This window comes from Ctenocephalides felis, unplaced genomic scaffold (genome assembly GCF_003426905.1).
Source record: "Ctenocephalides felis isolate EL2017-DRISC unplaced genomic scaffold, ASM342690v1 CF-g0.4_SCAFFOLD_03573, whole genome shotgun sequence".
NCBI lineage: Eukaryota > Metazoa > Arthropoda > Insecta > Siphonaptera > Pulicidae > Ctenocephalides > Ctenocephalides felis.
The window spans coordinates 5,181,202-5,198,521 of NW_020539727.1; the positions used below are offsets into that span (position 1 = coordinate 5,181,202).

General features: G+C 29.1%; 2 protein-coding genes across 2 annotated transcripts; one reads left to right on the top strand and one right to left on the bottom strand.

Moving 5' to 3' along the window:
- Window positions 1–606: 606 nt before the first annotated feature.
- LOC113389411 (N6-adenosine-methyltransferase catalytic subunit) lies at window positions 607–6,088 on the bottom strand. The gene is made up of 11 exons (XM_026626448.1): window positions 5,800–6,088; window positions 4,818–4,995; window positions 4,600–4,748; window positions 4,446–4,525; window positions 4,252–4,378; window positions 3,977–4,178; window positions 2,795–2,952; window positions 1,701–1,845; window positions 1,106–1,253; window positions 853–1,031; window positions 607–746 (listed from the first exon to the last, which is right to left on the bottom strand). The coding sequence occupies exons 1-11, from the start codon at window positions 6,029–6,031 to the stop codon at window positions 632–634; spliced, it is 1,713 nt and encodes a 570-aa protein (XP_026482233.1). The 5' UTR covers window positions 6,032–6,088; the 3' UTR covers window positions 607–631.
- Window positions 6,089–9,595: 3,507 nt separating this feature from the next.
- LOC113389247 (putative uncharacterized protein DDB_G0282133) lies at window positions 9,596–15,456 on the top strand. Its single transcript, XM_026626302.1, has 5 exons — window positions 9,596–9,802; window positions 10,311–10,477; window positions 10,918–11,229; window positions 11,901–11,990; window positions 12,051–15,456. Exons 1-5 carry the CDS (start codon window positions 9,783–9,785, stop codon window positions 15,440–15,442), a joined length of 3,981 nt encoding a protein of 1,326 aa, XP_026482087.1. The 5' UTR covers window positions 9,596–9,782; the 3' UTR covers window positions 15,443–15,456.
- Window positions 15,457–17,320: the final 1,864 nt, after the last annotated feature.

Here is a 17,320-nt window from a genome sequence, read left to right on the forward strand (position 1 = left end):
TGTGCGACGATCGTCTGAGCCGTTTCTTTGTAATTTGGAAAAAAAGTGTTAAACTTTTCGTCTACATTTAAGCTCATACTACCGAATCGATTTAAGAAAATCAAAAACTGTTCGAAAGATATTTGTTGTGAATATACTGATTAGTTTTAAGTGAAAATCTTGCCGCTTGTAATTAACCATTGAAAAAAAATTTCAGCCGATTTTTATGGAACTTTTTTTGGCAATATACTCGTATATCATCTATATACAATCTGTTTTTTATGAAGTCGGCTCACACATAAACACATACTGTTTGAAATTTTGTCTTATACGATTCAGAATGACTCAAAACTTCGAGAAAATATTAATTTATAAAAATAGATATCGTTTAAAAAAAGGGCACACTTTCGCATATTTTTGATGATTTTCGCATTTAGGCCAAATAATGAGGAAGAAAGTTAAAAATTGGTATTTCGAATTTTTTTCAAATTTTCGTATGAAAAAGTGCAGAATTCTTATTCAACAACTATATATTTATTACTTTCTTACACATGAATTTGCAGAAATGAAATCATATACAAATTTATTAAATCATAATGAATTTATTGAATAAAAAATATAATTTCAGGTTCGTCGAATTTTAATATAATATTTATACTGTAGGTTTCGGTGCCATACAATTTCCATCGGGGTATCTTTTCTTGAAAGATGCTATTAAGTCTGGGTCTACTAACCTAACACCATCCACTTGATTTCCTAAAGTAATCCTTAAAGAAAAAAAATGAGTACATATAAGAGTTAATCCTTTCAAATATTTCAATACAAAAACAAAATCTTTTAGTTGTTTTATATAATTTAAATGTATCCTTTTACCAATTGGGCTGAACATTATGCGGTCGGCCAAAAAGTTCAATCTTTCTTGTCCCTGGTGATAATCTCTCAATCATACCATAAATTTCATCTGGTTTATGACTTGTAGCTCTAACTTCCGCAACGATTACATCACAATCTAAACCTCTATTCAGATTCGGAGGGTTTCCTTTCATACCGACCTAAATACAACGTGGATTTTAATTTTTAAACCATGGTTTACATTGTTATCAATATTTTATTTTTAAATTCTTACTAAGCAATGCTCTTTCCCATGATTTAGCCAATGTCCAGTTCTTCCTGTACGAATTATTCTCTGCAGCTGATTTGTTTTGACCCAAATAATTTCATCAACTCGTTCATAACCCCATAAGTTTAGACATTCTCGGCCAAGCTCCATTGCTCTATATAATATTTTAAGTTTATAGATATTTTAAAAATTCTATAGGGCCGATTCTGCCGCATAATAGACAAATGTTATGGCAAGGCCATGTTACGCTCCAACTTCTATACATAAGGCTACTCAGAATCATACTGAATACTGTCAAAATGTTATGCATTTTCTGTGCATTCAGGAGTTTTACACATAAACTGCAACGTCACTCGTATGTTATGAAGCTGGGTCAGAAAGACCCTGTTATTTAAGATCGTTTTCTTGACATTTATGCTGTTTCTAGTTTAGGTTTTCTATCTGACAACCTGAGAAACACGCCTGACTGCACAGAAACCGCATGGCTTTTGTCAATATTTACAACGAATTTGTATGGAAAGTTCTTCATAACATTGCCTTGCCATAACATTGGTCTATTATGCTGCAGAGTCGGTCCCTAAAACTATAGTTTTAAATTTACCTTCCTGTTACCCATAGAAATATTAAACCGTCATCTTGTAACGCAGGAACACCTAATTCTCTCATCTCATCATCAGACATTGTTCCATATGGAAGTTCCATATGAATGTCCCATGGTGGATCTGCCATGATCACAGCAAATTTCCCTGTTGAGACAAGTGTTAATATACACGTCGTAAGTACTAACAATATTTTGAAATAAAGCTTTTTTAGGCGCGACTAGGGCGTAAATCTGTACAAATGCAACGGAAAAACGTGATTGTGCCAATGATTCGTCATTCGCTCTGGATGATATCATTTCTATACGGGTCGATTGTTTATGAACTATAAGCTTATTGAAATAATTTGTATTATTCGTAGTTACTATATATTTTTAGAAATTATTTTTATAGGCAAGACACATACTACAGCTGCTTTAAGAATGAGACTGTATCGCTAGCGGAATAGTAAAGAAACAAACGGTCAATGACGGAGCAAAAAATTAAATTTTTAACCAATAAATAAATAACCAATAAATCTTTAACCTTTATGTTTACTTATCTATGTCTTTAACTGTTCACGAAACTGATAAACTTGATGCCGAAACGATATTTTTAAAACGTTAATTTTATCTGGCATATTTTGAGCAATTATAGAACAAAACTTATGTTCTGAATTACAAATCTGTAAGAAGCTTCAGCTGAAATTAGTTACAATAGTTGACTAATACTTTGTTTGACTAATTGAATGAGAACACAGACTTTCTTATTTTTGTCTTAATGATTGTAAAAAAAATGCTTCAAGAGATATACATAAGTGTATCTCAAATATTATACAAATTTTATGCCAGTTTTTCGTTCGGCGGAACATTTTATCTTTCTACTCCTAGTTACAATGAAAGGGCTTGATGGATTATTAGAAACTAATTGGCTTTTGTGTACACATATAAATGCACTTAAGTTAATTTTCAAGTTAATCTGATCAGAAAAATGTAAAATATCTAAAATATATCAAAATATCTTAAAATTATCAGTAGTCTATTTTATAATGCTTCTCAGAAAATTATAAATAAAATTTCAAAATAAAAATATCAAACAGGTATATATTAATTCATACCTAAAACAGTCATGTCCAAATATCGCAAATCACATTGCACCCATTGTGGGGGGTACAAAACTGTTGAATCTTGCATACGATTCAAAGTTGAGGGGCGTGCACTTTCTACTTCTTTGGTAGTATTGCTAGTAAAACCATCAACTTCATAGTGAACATACCTAGAAAAATATAATTTTAATATGAAAACAACGTTATATAATACATGTTAATATAAATGCTCATTTTACTAATATTCATCATATAATACTATTTAACATAAACGAAGAATACATCAATTGTAATATTCAAATGAAAATATTACAATTAGGCCCGGTGAACACGACGCCAGTATTTCTTGCGACATATATTCTGCCTAGCTTTTATCATAAGATGAGCGTATTTAAACGTAAAATATGACTAGCTAACGTAAAATATGACGTAAAATATGACTTATTAATTATTTTTAATAACCTCCCAAAGGAAAAGTTTGTTTTCATAAAAAAATCCGATCGCTAATTTTGTGTTTTCTCGACGTATCTAGCCATTCTGAATTAAATGAGACCAAATTTGGAATAAGTATGTGTGTGTGTGTGAACAGATTTTTTGTTGTAAATCGACGATTTCTCAAAAACGGATGGACAGATTTAAAAAATTTAAAAGCCATTCGATGTATCTCGACGAGGACTATAGTTTGTCATGTCTGTGCGACGATCGGCTAAGCCATTTCTTTATAAATAGCAGAAAAGTGAAAAAAATTTCGTCCACGTTTTAGCCTGCAATTCTGAATCTATTTTGAATTCAAAAACCGTTCGAAAGAAATTGGTTGGGAATTGACTTGATTAGTTTTTGATAAAGATCGGCCGGGTCGTTTTCTTGTAATAAAGTGTTAAAAAAATTTTTTTTCGACGATTTTTATGAGTTTTCTTTTGACGGTAGATACCTTAGATAAGATTATCACATGGATTTATGCTAATGCATATGTTTATGTTTACTTTCCAATAAAATAGTTTCTTTGTACATGCTCACCTTATCATAAAAACTAAAATATGTTACAAGAAATACTGGTGTTGTGTTAAATGTAATTAAGTTCATATAATTAACTCACATCAGTTTGATTTTAATTTTACAATTTATCACAAAAGTTCATTTTAAAAGGACATTTCTTACTTCATTTTAAAGAACTGTTTCAAATAAACATCTTACTTGCAAGTGTCCATGTGAAAACAGGTGTTCAAAAATGAGCAGTCCCCAAGACTTTCATCTGTATGTTGTTGTATTATTTTCTTAAAATGTAATTTTGTGCATTCGTTTTCTGTATTATCGCTTGCTTCTTCTTTTTTAACATTCATAGCTCGGTTACATTCTAACCGTGTGCCGTGAGGGCAAAACTCCATAACCTGGGCACCTATTATTACATTAAACAGTTCATCACAGTTCATTTATTTAAATACATGAATAATGAGTATATCAAATACTACCTCCTTGGGATTTGAATTTTTCTGCAAGACATTTTTCTTTAGCTGTTGGCTTTGAAAGAAGTTCTAGAATTTCTTCGCCAACCCGTTTACTTTGCTTTTCTCTAATGGATGGCATAGCAAGCAGTGACTGAAAGAAAAAAAAGTGATTTGAATGAAAAAAAAACAATGAAAGTCATTTTATTGTAGCATATTACCATGATGTCTTTTGGTTCAGCTTTACTATTATCCCTTTCTGAACGCACAAGCTTTCCATTGTCATTATCATCATTTTCTCCTAAAAATTAAAATTTATTCCATTATTTAGATAAAAATTTAACTATATATTTTTATAATATGTAATATTCTTACGTTTCTTTTTATTATGAGGTTCTGAGTCATCACTATTTGTAGTTTTAAGTTCACTGGTAAGAATTTCAGCAGCCAAAGCTGTAAGCTTAGAATGATCTGCAGATATAACTTCTAATACTGTGGACGATGAGCACTGAGTTTCTCTCACACTAAAATAGAACTCATATATTAATACATAATATACAAATATATAAGTATATGAGATAACGATATTTTACCTTATTAGTAATTGAATTGCTAATTTATTTAACAAACTTGTTATAGAATGTAACAAGTTTGGTTTATTTAATTCTTTAGCAAGCAATGCTTCTAATCGTACACTTGTAATTGGTAGAGGAAGAGTTACATCTGCTAAGCACTGCACTAAACTCTTCTCAATGCTTTCTTCTGGTAAATCTTTACAGAAAAAAGTATTTAAAATATAAGAAAAAAAAAACACAATTAATTTGAATAGCTGAATGATTTTCTTAATCATATGATTATATTTTCCAAAAGCTTTAAATACTTGGAGAATACAATATTGCTATTGATCATAATATTAATCATCTGGACATTTGCCATAATAAATTTAATACCAGATAAATTTAATATTAAAATTAGGGCACATATTAAAGTATTAAGATTATTGAAAATTATCTAAAGAATTGAAATATAAAAAATATTTTCCCGGAAAATTTAATTCTTCAATTAATATATTGGAACAAAGTATTATATCTTTGTTGTATTATTTTTCTGATTTTTGATGAACTATTCCTATTATTTTACATAATTTCAGGTATTATATTAGCCATTTAATAGAAGAATTTATGCAATTTTGTTTTTTATTCTATTAAGTTTATATGTAAATCATTAGGAAAGTATACAAACATCTCAAAATATTTTTGTAAATTAGTCCGAGATAACTACAAACTATAACAAATCTGCAATATTGAGCCAAGAATTCTTAAATTTGATTTTGTAGTTAGATAGATAAAGTAAATGCTTGAAAAATATTCATATATATATATATATATACATAAACATAAGTTTAATTAATTTTATGACTTTGAATATAATTTGGAAAATTAAGTCTTCTCTCTCTAGTAAAAATAAGAAATTGATCCCTTCTCACTATCCCGTACACTAGTATATTTCCTATTAACTTAATAGATTTATTGCAGTAAAAACTTGAACTAAGTTCATTTAATTTATACTTATTACCATTTTCAGACTTAGTCGCCGGGCTTTTATCCTCTACTAACAGTTCACTATCAGTCTTTTTAGCTTCACTTAATTTTTCTAATTTGCTTTCAGATTTTTGAGAACTTAAATTAGCAGATGTTAACGAGACTCCTAATAAATTAATTCTTTCCTTTTTCCGTTTTTCTAATTTTTCTCTTAAACTGTTTCTTTTGGATTTAACAGCTTGAATTTCTTCCCAAGCATCAGACATTTTTATTTGTTATCATGAATTTATTCTTCAATAACAAATTCATAAATAATAACTATAATTAGCAAATTGATATAAAAGATTCACTTATACAAATAATAGTATCAACTATTTATTTCACAAGAATAAGCATTTAGTTTTTATTTTTTGTGTTCAAAGGTTGACATTTCTTACTTCATTTTGACAGTAGAATTTTGAGGTTATGTTGATTAAAGGTAAACAATAAATATTTGTGTTTGGTCATTTTTTGTGACGAAGCTATTTCATTATACAGTTTATTTAAATAAGTATCAGTTTTATATTCCAATGAGCTATACATTTCAAATCCTAGAAAAGGATTGTTGATTAAACTAGATTATTATTTAACCCACAATTATTTTGGAATTATTTCAATTATTTCGTAAACTTTCACTTTTTTATTGTATCTTGTTTATTATTATTTATAAAATTTCTTTAATATCTTTAATATCTTTTTTAATAACAACTTTTATCTATGGCTTTCGTAGTTTATATTTAATCTGGCGCTGCAGTCACACACATAGCAAATAACAAAACGAAGTGTCTCATCTTTTCAAGAAAGTACGCTATGCTCCAAATGTCAAACAAATTTAATTTAAGTTGAATTCAGTTATAGCATTGAAAAGGATTGTTGATTAAACGAGATTATTATTTAGCCCACAATTATTTTGGAATTATTTCAATTATTTCGTAAACGAGTATTAGCAGTTCAAAATATTTAAAAATGTCAGAAGAAACAATTATGTCAATGAATGATCAAAAAATTAAAATTGAACCACCAGATTATTCAGAAGAAGACATTAAACGCGAAATTCAGGATGATTTTGATGATATTGTTAAATCTGAATCGTATTCTAAGGATGATGAAACCTGTTTAGAAAGATTCTTGAACTCCGAAGTGACTATCGAAGAAGAAGTAAAACAGGAGTTAGTTGAGACACCAGCTTATGAATGTGAGATTTGTAATCACTCATTTGCAGAATCTGATGAATTAAAAGAGCATATGGTCGATCACAAGCATAGTAATAGCAAAGAAAGCCCTTTCAAATGCGAAATCTGTCATAAGACTTTCAAACGAAAAGATCATCTGAAAACTCACATGTTTTTGCACATTGGTGAACGCCCCCATGAATGCGGTATATGCAACAAGACATTCACACAATCGAGTAATCTGAAAAAACACATGCTGATTCACAAAGTAGCACGTCCCCATGAATGCAGTATTTGTAATAAGACATTTAAACAATCAGGTCACCTGAAAAGTCACATGGCCATTCACAGTGGTGAGCGCCCTCATGTTTGCAGTATATGCCATAAAACATTCAAACATTCAAGTAATCTGAAAAGACACATGCTGATGCACAAAGGAGCACGCCCCCATGAATGCAGTATTTGTAATAAGACATTCACACAATCAGGTCACCTGAAAAGTCACATGGCCATTCACAGTGGTGAGCGCCCTCATGTTTGCAGTATATGCCATAAAACATTCACACATTCAAGTAATCTGAAGAAACACATGCTGATGCACAAAGGAGCGCGCCCCCATGAATGCAGTATATGCAAAAAAACATTCACACAATCACATAGCCTAAAAAGTCACATGCTGATGCACAAAGGAGTACGCCCCCATGAATGCAGTATTTGTAAAAAGACATTCACACAATCAAGTAACCTGAAAAGTCACATGGCCATTCACAGTGGTGAGCGCCCCCATGTTTGCAGTATCTGCCATAAAACATTCACACAATTAAGTAATCTGAAAAAACACATGCTGATGCACAATGGAGTACGCCCTCATGAATGCAGTATTTGTAATAAGACATTCACACAATCAAGTAGTTTGAAAACACACATGCTGATTCACAATGGAATACGCCCCCATCAATGCGATGTTTGTAATAGGACATTCACAGCATCGAGTGGTCTGAAAGCACACATGCTGATTCACAATGGTATACGGCCCTATGAATGTAATGTTTGTAATAAGAGATTCACAGTATTAGGTAATCTGAAATGCCACATGCAAATTCACAATTGAATACACAATCTCCATAAATGTAATTATTTATAATAATACATTCACACAATTAAGTCTTCTGAAAAGACACATGCTTATTTATCCCAGAAAGCATCCTTATAAATTTGAAATGATTCTAATGATTTGAAGAGACACATGCTACTTTATAGTCGGAAATGAAATAATAATCCATGAAATATAAACATATTTCTCAAATAGAATTTAAATATTAGGCAAAAAAGTTATAAAATATTCTTGCATGTAATAGAATGTATGAATAGTATAAAATAAACAGTAAACATCACAATATACAATCATTGTTAATCAAGGCAATTGTTACTTATTATATAATTGTATTGTTTGTTTAAATTTTTTAAAAAATGTTTTATCGACTTATATAAATATTTGTATGACAATAGCTATTGCAGTCTATAGTATAAGTATAATAAAATATTGTGATTGTATTAGAAAAATTCATCTTTCATATGTTATATATAAAATTTTTCTGTAATGATGTTAAAGGATAGTTCTCCTAAACAATTATTTGGATTTTGATAAATTTTTCAGAAGTTTGTTAAGGGAATTTCTTAGGATTTTTTTATTTATAGAAATATAGTTAGGTTGTAGAAATAAATGGTAAAAATTACAAAAAACTGCTTATCATTGTTTGACATGGAAAACAAATGAAAACTGTCATTTGCCAAATATTTTAATTCACTTATGAGCTAAGACAATATTAAAATATAATGTAATCATGATTATGAATTAAAATAATATAAGATACAGTCAGTGGCGTCGGAAGCAAATTGTGGATGAATGGGCTCGTTTTTTTATTTTTTAGGCAGACATTTTAGACAAACTCATATTTCGAGATTGATGGGCTCAGCCCACACGGTATAGTCCACCCTATATAATTCAATTTGACAGATTATTAATTTTTAACAAATGCAGTCGTGTTTTGCCTTACTTTATTGAATCACAATCAAAATTGGCATTGAATACGCGGAACATTTATTCAGGTCAATGAGCGTTTTGGGTCTGAATTTTTTTACTGTGATAAAATTTTGGAATTAGGTTCATCTTACTCTCTTACTTACATATTATATGATGATATATACTCATGTTATCATCTGTTTAAATAAATTGAATATGAGAATTGGTTTAAGTGATATGTGTTTAATTGGGTATTTAATATATACTCCATAATTAATTTAATCAATTTTAAGTTAAATTTCAAGATTAAGATCTTTTTAAAAGCCGATGTAATCATAAAACAATTCTCATATTCAAATTGGTTTAAATAAAGTTCAAATTACGCGCCGATTCTTGTTGGCTTCCATTGTTGACATCAATCTGTCAACTGTCAGAATTGTGATAACCTCAAATCGAAAGTAACATTATTTTCGTTTTGCAATTTGTGAAATAATAAAATAAATAACATAAAATACATATCTTGGCTCTATATTGTTAAGAAAAATTAGATTTCTTGTTTCTTACAATCTAGAATTTTCTAAATTCTAGTCTTAAAATATTATAAAAGTTACTAATTCCTTTCTATTGTGCGAGAACTTATCGTAGTCTTTAGTTCAAGCAAGTGTTGTAAATTTATTATTTGCATTCTTATCGTTTTGTCAACAAATATAAATTCCAAGAATTAATAACTTATTAAATCGACGACTACAATTTGTTTAAACAGATGATAATGTTTCAAATATTATGCCTAAAAAGGCACCAAGGTTAGTAATGATTTGAAAATCAATTATTTTTGTGAAAAAAAAGTAATAATACTTTCTAAGGTTTGAGGGATTAGAAATTGTTGCTATTATTGTATTAGTAAAAATTTACAATTTAATTTTCGATCAATGAATGGAGAAACATCTAAATCTATACCCTTTACATTGGGGTTGTTGATAACTATAGTAAAATACCATAAAATGTTTGATTTCTATTTCTAATTTTTTTGTAAATACATATTGAATCATTCTTACCGTTTATTTCCAATCTAAATTTGCTTTCGAGGTTAATAATGTTTAAGCTTCAAGTAATGAGAAATCGAGCAGATCCGATTTTTTAGTTTTAGATTGATATAGGATTGTTCTCCTGATAAATTTAATAAACAACACTCTCTCAGTCTCTATTTAAATATTTCTTTTAAATTACAAAGGTGACTGTTCTGTTTGTGTGTATTTTTAAAATTTAATTAATATTTCTTTCTATTAATCAAATATTCTCCTTGTATTATAGTATAAAAAATCGAATATGGGAACGAGATAGACGCAACAGGTTCAATGCGAGCTTTGAAAAGTTAGCTTCTTTACTTCCTGAAAAGAATTCAAGCACAAATTTAAGTAAAGTGTTAATAATTCAGAAAGCTACAGAATTAATAGAGAAACTCACTGGCGAACAAAATGGTATGTTAAAGCTTAATACTAATTTAACCGTTATTAAGTACAACTATTTATATTAGATTTTTTTTTGTCATAATCTAAAAGAAAATTCGATTATCTGATTATGATTGAAGAAGATTATGACTCAGATTGCAATAAAAAAAGCTGTAAGTTTAAGGCCAAATGTTTTTTATAGATTATACATATTTGAAAAATTAATCAATTGATGGATATCATTTCACTAAAAATTTCTTGATCTAGTTTAATGCATACAAAATAGTTTCAATTAAATTCGGAATATTTTTTATCAATCAAACTCTACCATATATGTATTTATATATTAATATAATATATAAATGAATTAATCCAATCCAAGTATCCAATAATCATATTTTCTGGATTTTTACATAACAAAATTGCAATATTCTGAATTGGCCATTGTAGTTTGCTAAATTTATTTTTAGATAAACATACAAAGTTACTTAATGAAATAAAAGTATTAAGTGACAAATGTAACATTTTGACTAAAACCATACAAGAAGCCGGTTTGCCTGTACCAAATATTGAAATCGAAAATAGACAAAATGTCTCAGAAAATGATGCTCTGAAGCAAAACCTATGTAATAGTATTCACAATATTGAAACTGGTTCCAATGTTGATAAAAATGATGATAAAACTAATGATTTGGGAACAAATGGCCCATCAAGAAAAAATGTGGCTAATACTAATGCTGCAAAAAATGGTTCAGATCAGAGATATGTGGAAAAAGAAACAGGTAACTGTAAAATAATTTTGTACATAGATTTAGAATAACTTATTATAATTAGGCTTTATAACTAACTTTATAAGAAAACCGATCTCTCATTTTTATAAAAGAGTTTTGCTTGAATATTCTATAATTTGATCAAAAAGATTTAATAAAAAATTTAGAGTGATTCGACTAAAATTAAATACTGTTAAATTTTATTGATAGTAAATTTTATTATGCAAGTTAGTAGAACAGACATATAATCTTTACCTGCATTAAGTAACTTTAAAATTAATTGTTGGTTCTTTATGCATAATTTTCTTTGAAAGTAATTAAATAGTGAAAAGAGTTATTAAGCAAAGGGTTTAAATAAATAATAATAATTTACGAAACAAAAAAAACATTTATTAAATTCAAAAATCAAAAAAGAAATTGAATAAATACATATATTGATACATACTTATTTAAATCAGCTAATTATAATATTATTTTTTTTCTTGTTTATAAAATTTGTTAACATGATTTAATTACCATTACCATTTTTCTCAAGATTATATTATATTATAAGTTTATACCGAACAAACTATTCAATGAAATTTAATATGTGTATTCAAAGTGAAATGTGTACTATTCAAAGTTTTACTTGAAATTTGAAAAAGCTGTTTTAAAAAAAATATTTGTTTTCATATATTTTATAGATATTCCAACAGCTGCTTTCAAGGATGATAACTTAGTTAAAAATAAAGTAGTGCAGAAAAAAGGCGCTAAAAACTCAGAAAAAACAAGTGGTTAGTAAATGAAGGAATTAATTTTTACATATCTATATATTTATTGATATATATTTGCAGACAAGTCTAAAATACAAATCACAGCGAGTGGCAGCGTCCAAAATACTTGTCCTATAGTTATAATTGTAAATGATCCTCAACTAAATTCTCAACCGCAAGTTAATGCTTTGAAGATATCAAATGGACTGACAATTATTAAAAACACAGCATTGCCAAATTTCAAAACAGCCACCAATCCACTCAAAGTTTTGAATAGTAGGGTGATTAAAAAAACTGATAGTGATGGGAATATAAAAATAGCTTCTAAAGAAGTGAAAGTCAACTTACATGATGCAACAATCAAGAATAAAGTACCTATACCAGCATTACACAAATCACAATTAAAATCATTAGGGAAGAAATCAAGTCTAAAACCAAAACAAAAAAAAGTGTGCCGAGTTACGTATAGAATGTTGAGAAAATCAAAACTTTTGAAGAAAAGAGTAAGTAAGAAAATAGTTAATGATCAACAGATTATTAAAAGTATAGGTATGGCTGAAACTTCTGCCAAACTACAAGTAATTGAAGAATCTAAAGAAAATGCAATCGTTGATAAAATTACAGAACCTATAAATGCAGATACAAAGCCTCCTAATGATAGCAAAAAAAGTAATGATTTCAATCAAAAAACAATTGTTACATCCGTAGCCACTTATAGTATTGATTCTTTGTGCAATGCCAATATCAAAATAGACAATATGGTCCCATCAAAACTTGACAACACTTCACAAACAGTTCAAGTTTGTGAGAAGATTTCTCAATCGAAAAAAGGGCCACATACCAATCTCTGTATGGATAACACTTCAAAATGTGATCCGATGTTATCAGATTTATCTAATGACTTATTTGCTTCTTTGCAAGTTGCGCCAATGGTAAACCATCAGGCAGGGTGTACATCCCCCACAGCTGCTTTTCTTCTAGCTTTTCCTTTGGTATCATCACTTAATGGAGGAAAAGTTAACCAAGTTATGGATGAAAGTTCAGAGACTCAGGAAACAAGTACATCTTTATTGCAAATTGGAAATCATAAGACGATTGCAGATAATACAACAGGTTCGAATCTTTTGAATTTGGATCAATTTTCTACATTATTTACATCCAAGGAAATGAATAAAAATCAAAATTCATGTGACAAGAGAATGGTTTCAAAAGGTACTGGAACTTTGTACAATGCAAAAAGTGATTTACCAAGTGCTAAAATTGAACTGAAAGATTTTAGTAAAGAAATAAAACCTTCAATATCACATACTACAGATAAATACAGTAGTAAAAGAAGTGCACAATGCCTTTATACCTATGGAAATTCCAATAACTGCAGTTTAGGCTTGCAAAATAATATATACAATTCCCCTTATGACATAGGTAATAAAGAAGAGAAGAATAAATTTAGTCATACAAACATAATGATTGATAATAGCTCGATGAGTCTATCATGTTTAAATAATCAAGAGATAATACCTAAAGTTCCTTCTACTTCAGTGCAGGTACAATATAGTAGAGAAATGAATCGGATGGATGCAAAACCTTCAACGATCAATCTCACATATTCCATGGCTGTTTCACAAAGTGAAACTTCTTTAGCTCCTTCTTGCAATAATATGAAACCAATGTATTCAGAAGCCCAAAACTTCTATAATCCTTACACACCTTTCAATACTGGTAATATTGGTAAAGACAAGTCAGACTACATTTCTTCTGTATCGACTTCTATAATACCTACTGATGCAAAATTGCAACCATCAAACACATTTGCACTGCAAGGCAATTCCGGTTCTCAAAGTTGTGATAATTTGTATAATGAAAAACAACAAGGCTTGAATGATAGATTGTGTATAAATGAAAAAAATAAAGCAGAAAATAACTATCAAGAACAAGAAAACAAATATACTAAGGATGTATCAATGAGGTATAAACCATATGCTTCTACAAGTGGTAACAATTCTAAAGCAAAGAGACATGAAATAATGAAAGACACTTTGAAGGATCATTCTCAATCGATCAAACTTCCTGTAAATTGGATGACTACACCAGATGTCCGACAAAATTCTTGTAGTCTCCCAAAACTTAACATTCAAAACAGTAATTTTAATTATAACAATTTGGATTTCAATATGTCTAGCAGCGCTGATGCTAAAGAACCGTTTTTTATTGTTCCTCCAAATGAAAATTTAAATACATGGAATAATAATAATAGTCATTCACAATTAGTATTGCCAACAACATTACCGACTTTAATTGGAGATTTGGCATTAGGAAACACTACACCTTTTCAGCACACACAAAACAACATTAAACAATATACATCTTGTTTTAAAGATAAAAAAGATTATAATGTTGTTCCTAAAGAGCAATTGGATAAGAATATTACTAAACCCAATGATTTACCAATGCAAAGTAATACTTGGAGTAATAATTTCTCAGTAAGTCAATTAGTGGAGCAGTATAAATCTGAAAAAGATCTCACTTTACAAAATAATGAAAGACGTCATTTTGCATGTAGTAAGCAAAAATATTCATCAGATGTAAAGAAAAATGTGAAATATGAAGAAGATTTATGTAGTATGATAGAATCAGTAAACCATGATGCAGATATATTTCAAAAATCTAATGACCAAAATAATTTAATGCCAAAAGCGAATAAAAAATATTCAACAGAAGCTCTACTTAGTGATGATACAAAGCATGATTTCAGCATAGGAAATTTTCGCCAGCAACAATTTTTTCCTTTGGTCGATTTTTCTTCTGATATACATCAACCTGTGTCAAAGTACAATAAACAACATGTAAAGACTTCAGAAAACACAAGTTTGGCCGGTACGAACTACCCATATCCAACTTCAACAAATAATTATGCTTACGCTAAAAATAATGCAGGAGTAAATAATATGGATATGAACAAATTGTTGCATTTATCAAGTCAAAACGATATGCAAACTCAATCAATACAGCAACATAGCATGGATGACTTCAAAAGTAATACATATAAAAATATTGATAACAAGAGTATGCCGAATCCAAATAGTACTTATGTTAGGAAATCATTAAAGAAAACTAAAGCTCAAGAAAATAACATGATAGACTTCAACTATATGCCAGGAAGCCATTCACCTGTATTCACAGAAGACTCATTTTATAATTATTCTTTAGGATACACTTCAAATGCATCATCTCAAAATTATCAAAATCAAAATTTATTATACTCAGGAAATGTAAGGTCTCATATAAATCAGCATCATACTTTGCCTACATTTTCTTCGCAAACAAATGCTAACATAAATGTCTCGAAAAATATAAATAACACACACATTCCTACACCATCACCGAACATTACTAATAACAGCTCATCCTTAACAAACTTTAATTTAAGTACTATATTTCCAGAAATGAATGATAAAATCAGATCTGGATGGTAAATTTAATAATAATGGAGGACTTGTAAATATGTTTATAATAAAAAATATTTCTTTAAGTTAGTAGTGTATTAATTAACTTCCTGTAGGGTAAGTTATAGTAATCGCAAAAAAATTGAAAATAAAATTTTTTATATATCTTTACGTTTTTCTGAATATTTTGGCATACCTTGGAAAAAATGGATGTGTGTGAGTGTGCGTGTGCTGTGCGGATACAAATTTTCGTCGACGATTTCGGGAACACGGATCAACCGATTTGAATAATTCAAAAAACATTCGATTTGTATCGATAAGGAGACGTGCTGATTGTTTTTGGCGAAGGCAGGTCTAGCCGTTCCAAAGATATAGGGCAAAAAGTTCCAAAAACGGTAACTCAGTTTTTAAGAGAACAGAGCGTCTGATTTTGATAATTCAAAAAACATTTTACTTGTATTGACAAAATGAAGAACTGATTAAATTTTTGGGAAGGCAGGTCCAGCGGTTATGGACTCTCAACAAAAAAAAGTTAAAAAAATGTCATTTGGCTGTCAAAAATGTTTATTGGACATATGTACATCAAATTATCAGATATTTTATAGAGATTTTAATCATGTGTACACATTTTGTGTGATTTTTTTTGGGTTCCGTACCAAATTTTTATTACGGTACGGGAAGTTCCAGCAATTTGCCTTAAGGCACGATGCCATGCACCCCCCTAGTTTATTCCACTTATTCGAAAACATCAATTATCACTATATTTCGTATAAAAGAAAAGTTAGATTCTCTAATTATATTTATACTCGCACACGATTGCTATGTAATAAAATAAATTATTCATTGGCTTTTTAAGGGTGCATTCGACTTGGACGCTTACGCGCTGTGAGCGCGCCGTGAGCGCGCTTTCATCGTTCGACTTGGCGCTGTGAGTGTCACATAAGTACGCTCGTAGCACCATCGTAGGATGCTCGTAGCACATATTTTGCGCTCACATACGCTCACGCCACAGAGGTAGGGCAGCGTGAGCGTGAGCGTCAGTTGTTTTTACTATCTGTCATTTCATTTGTTTATTAATTGTCAAATTCTTTATAATTCCGCAAAAATGGCAAGCTGTAGATCACAATTATTTTTTAATATTAATATTGATATTAATTAATTTTAAATTTAATTAATTTTAAATAATTTTAAATTTCAATTTTAATATTACTATTAATTAAGCATAAGCTGACCAAATTTCATTTATTTATTAATTGTTAAATTCTACATAATCCCGCAAAAATGCCAAGTTGTATATCACATTTATTTTTTAATATTAATATTAAATAATTTTAAATTTTAATTTTAATATTACTATTAATTAAGCATAAGCTAACCAAATTTTATTTATTCATTAATTGTTAATTTTTTTATAATCCCGCAAAAATGCCAAGTTGTATATCACATTTATTTTTTAATATTAATATTAATATTAATTAATTTTAAATTTAATTAATTTTAAATAATTTTAAATTTTAATTTTAATATTAATATGTATTAAGCACAAGCAAACGAAATTTCATTTATTTATTAATTGTTAAATTGTTTATAATCCCGCTGAATGATCCAGAAAGTAATAAAATTTACACAATTACCGTTACCGCCAGTTGCCGCCATTTTGATGCTTATTGACGCTCACAGTTTCCAAAACGAACGGAATTTAGTTATCGATTCTGAGCGCTTATCGGCCAAGTCGAACGCTAAAAATTCGTGCTTATAAGCGTGAGCGCTCACAGCGCGTAAGCGTCCAAGTCGAACGCACCCTAAAGCATCATTCGAAACGTCATTTTGACAGATGCTTGTTTTTGTATACAAAACTTCAAAATATTTTTTATTTATCAAAACCTAAATACTCAAAAAAAAAAAGAC

Coding starts and splice junctions, on each gene's coding strand:
- LOC113389411 (XM_026626448.1), bottom strand. CDS start 6,031: ATGTCTGATGCTTGGGAAGAAATTCAAGCTGTTAAATCCAAAAGAAAC. Junction 4,996..5,799: donor GGCGACTAAGTCTGAAAATG/GTAATAAGTATA, acceptor TTTTCTGTAAAG/ATTTACCAGAAGAAAGCATT. Junction 1,032..1,105: donor ATGGGAAAGAGCATTGCTTA/GTAAGAATTTAA, acceptor CGTTGTATTTAG/GTCGGTATGAAAGGAAACCC.
- LOC113389247 (XM_026626302.1), top strand. CDS start 9,783: ATGCCTAAAAAGGCACCAAG. Junction 9,803..10,310: donor ATGCCTAAAAAGGCACCAAG/GTTAGTAATGAT, acceptor CTTGTATTATAG/TATAAAAAATCGAATATGGG. Junction 11,230..11,900: donor ATATGTGGAAAAAGAAACAG/GTAACTGTAAAA, acceptor TATATTTTATAG/ATATTCCAACAGCTGCTTTC.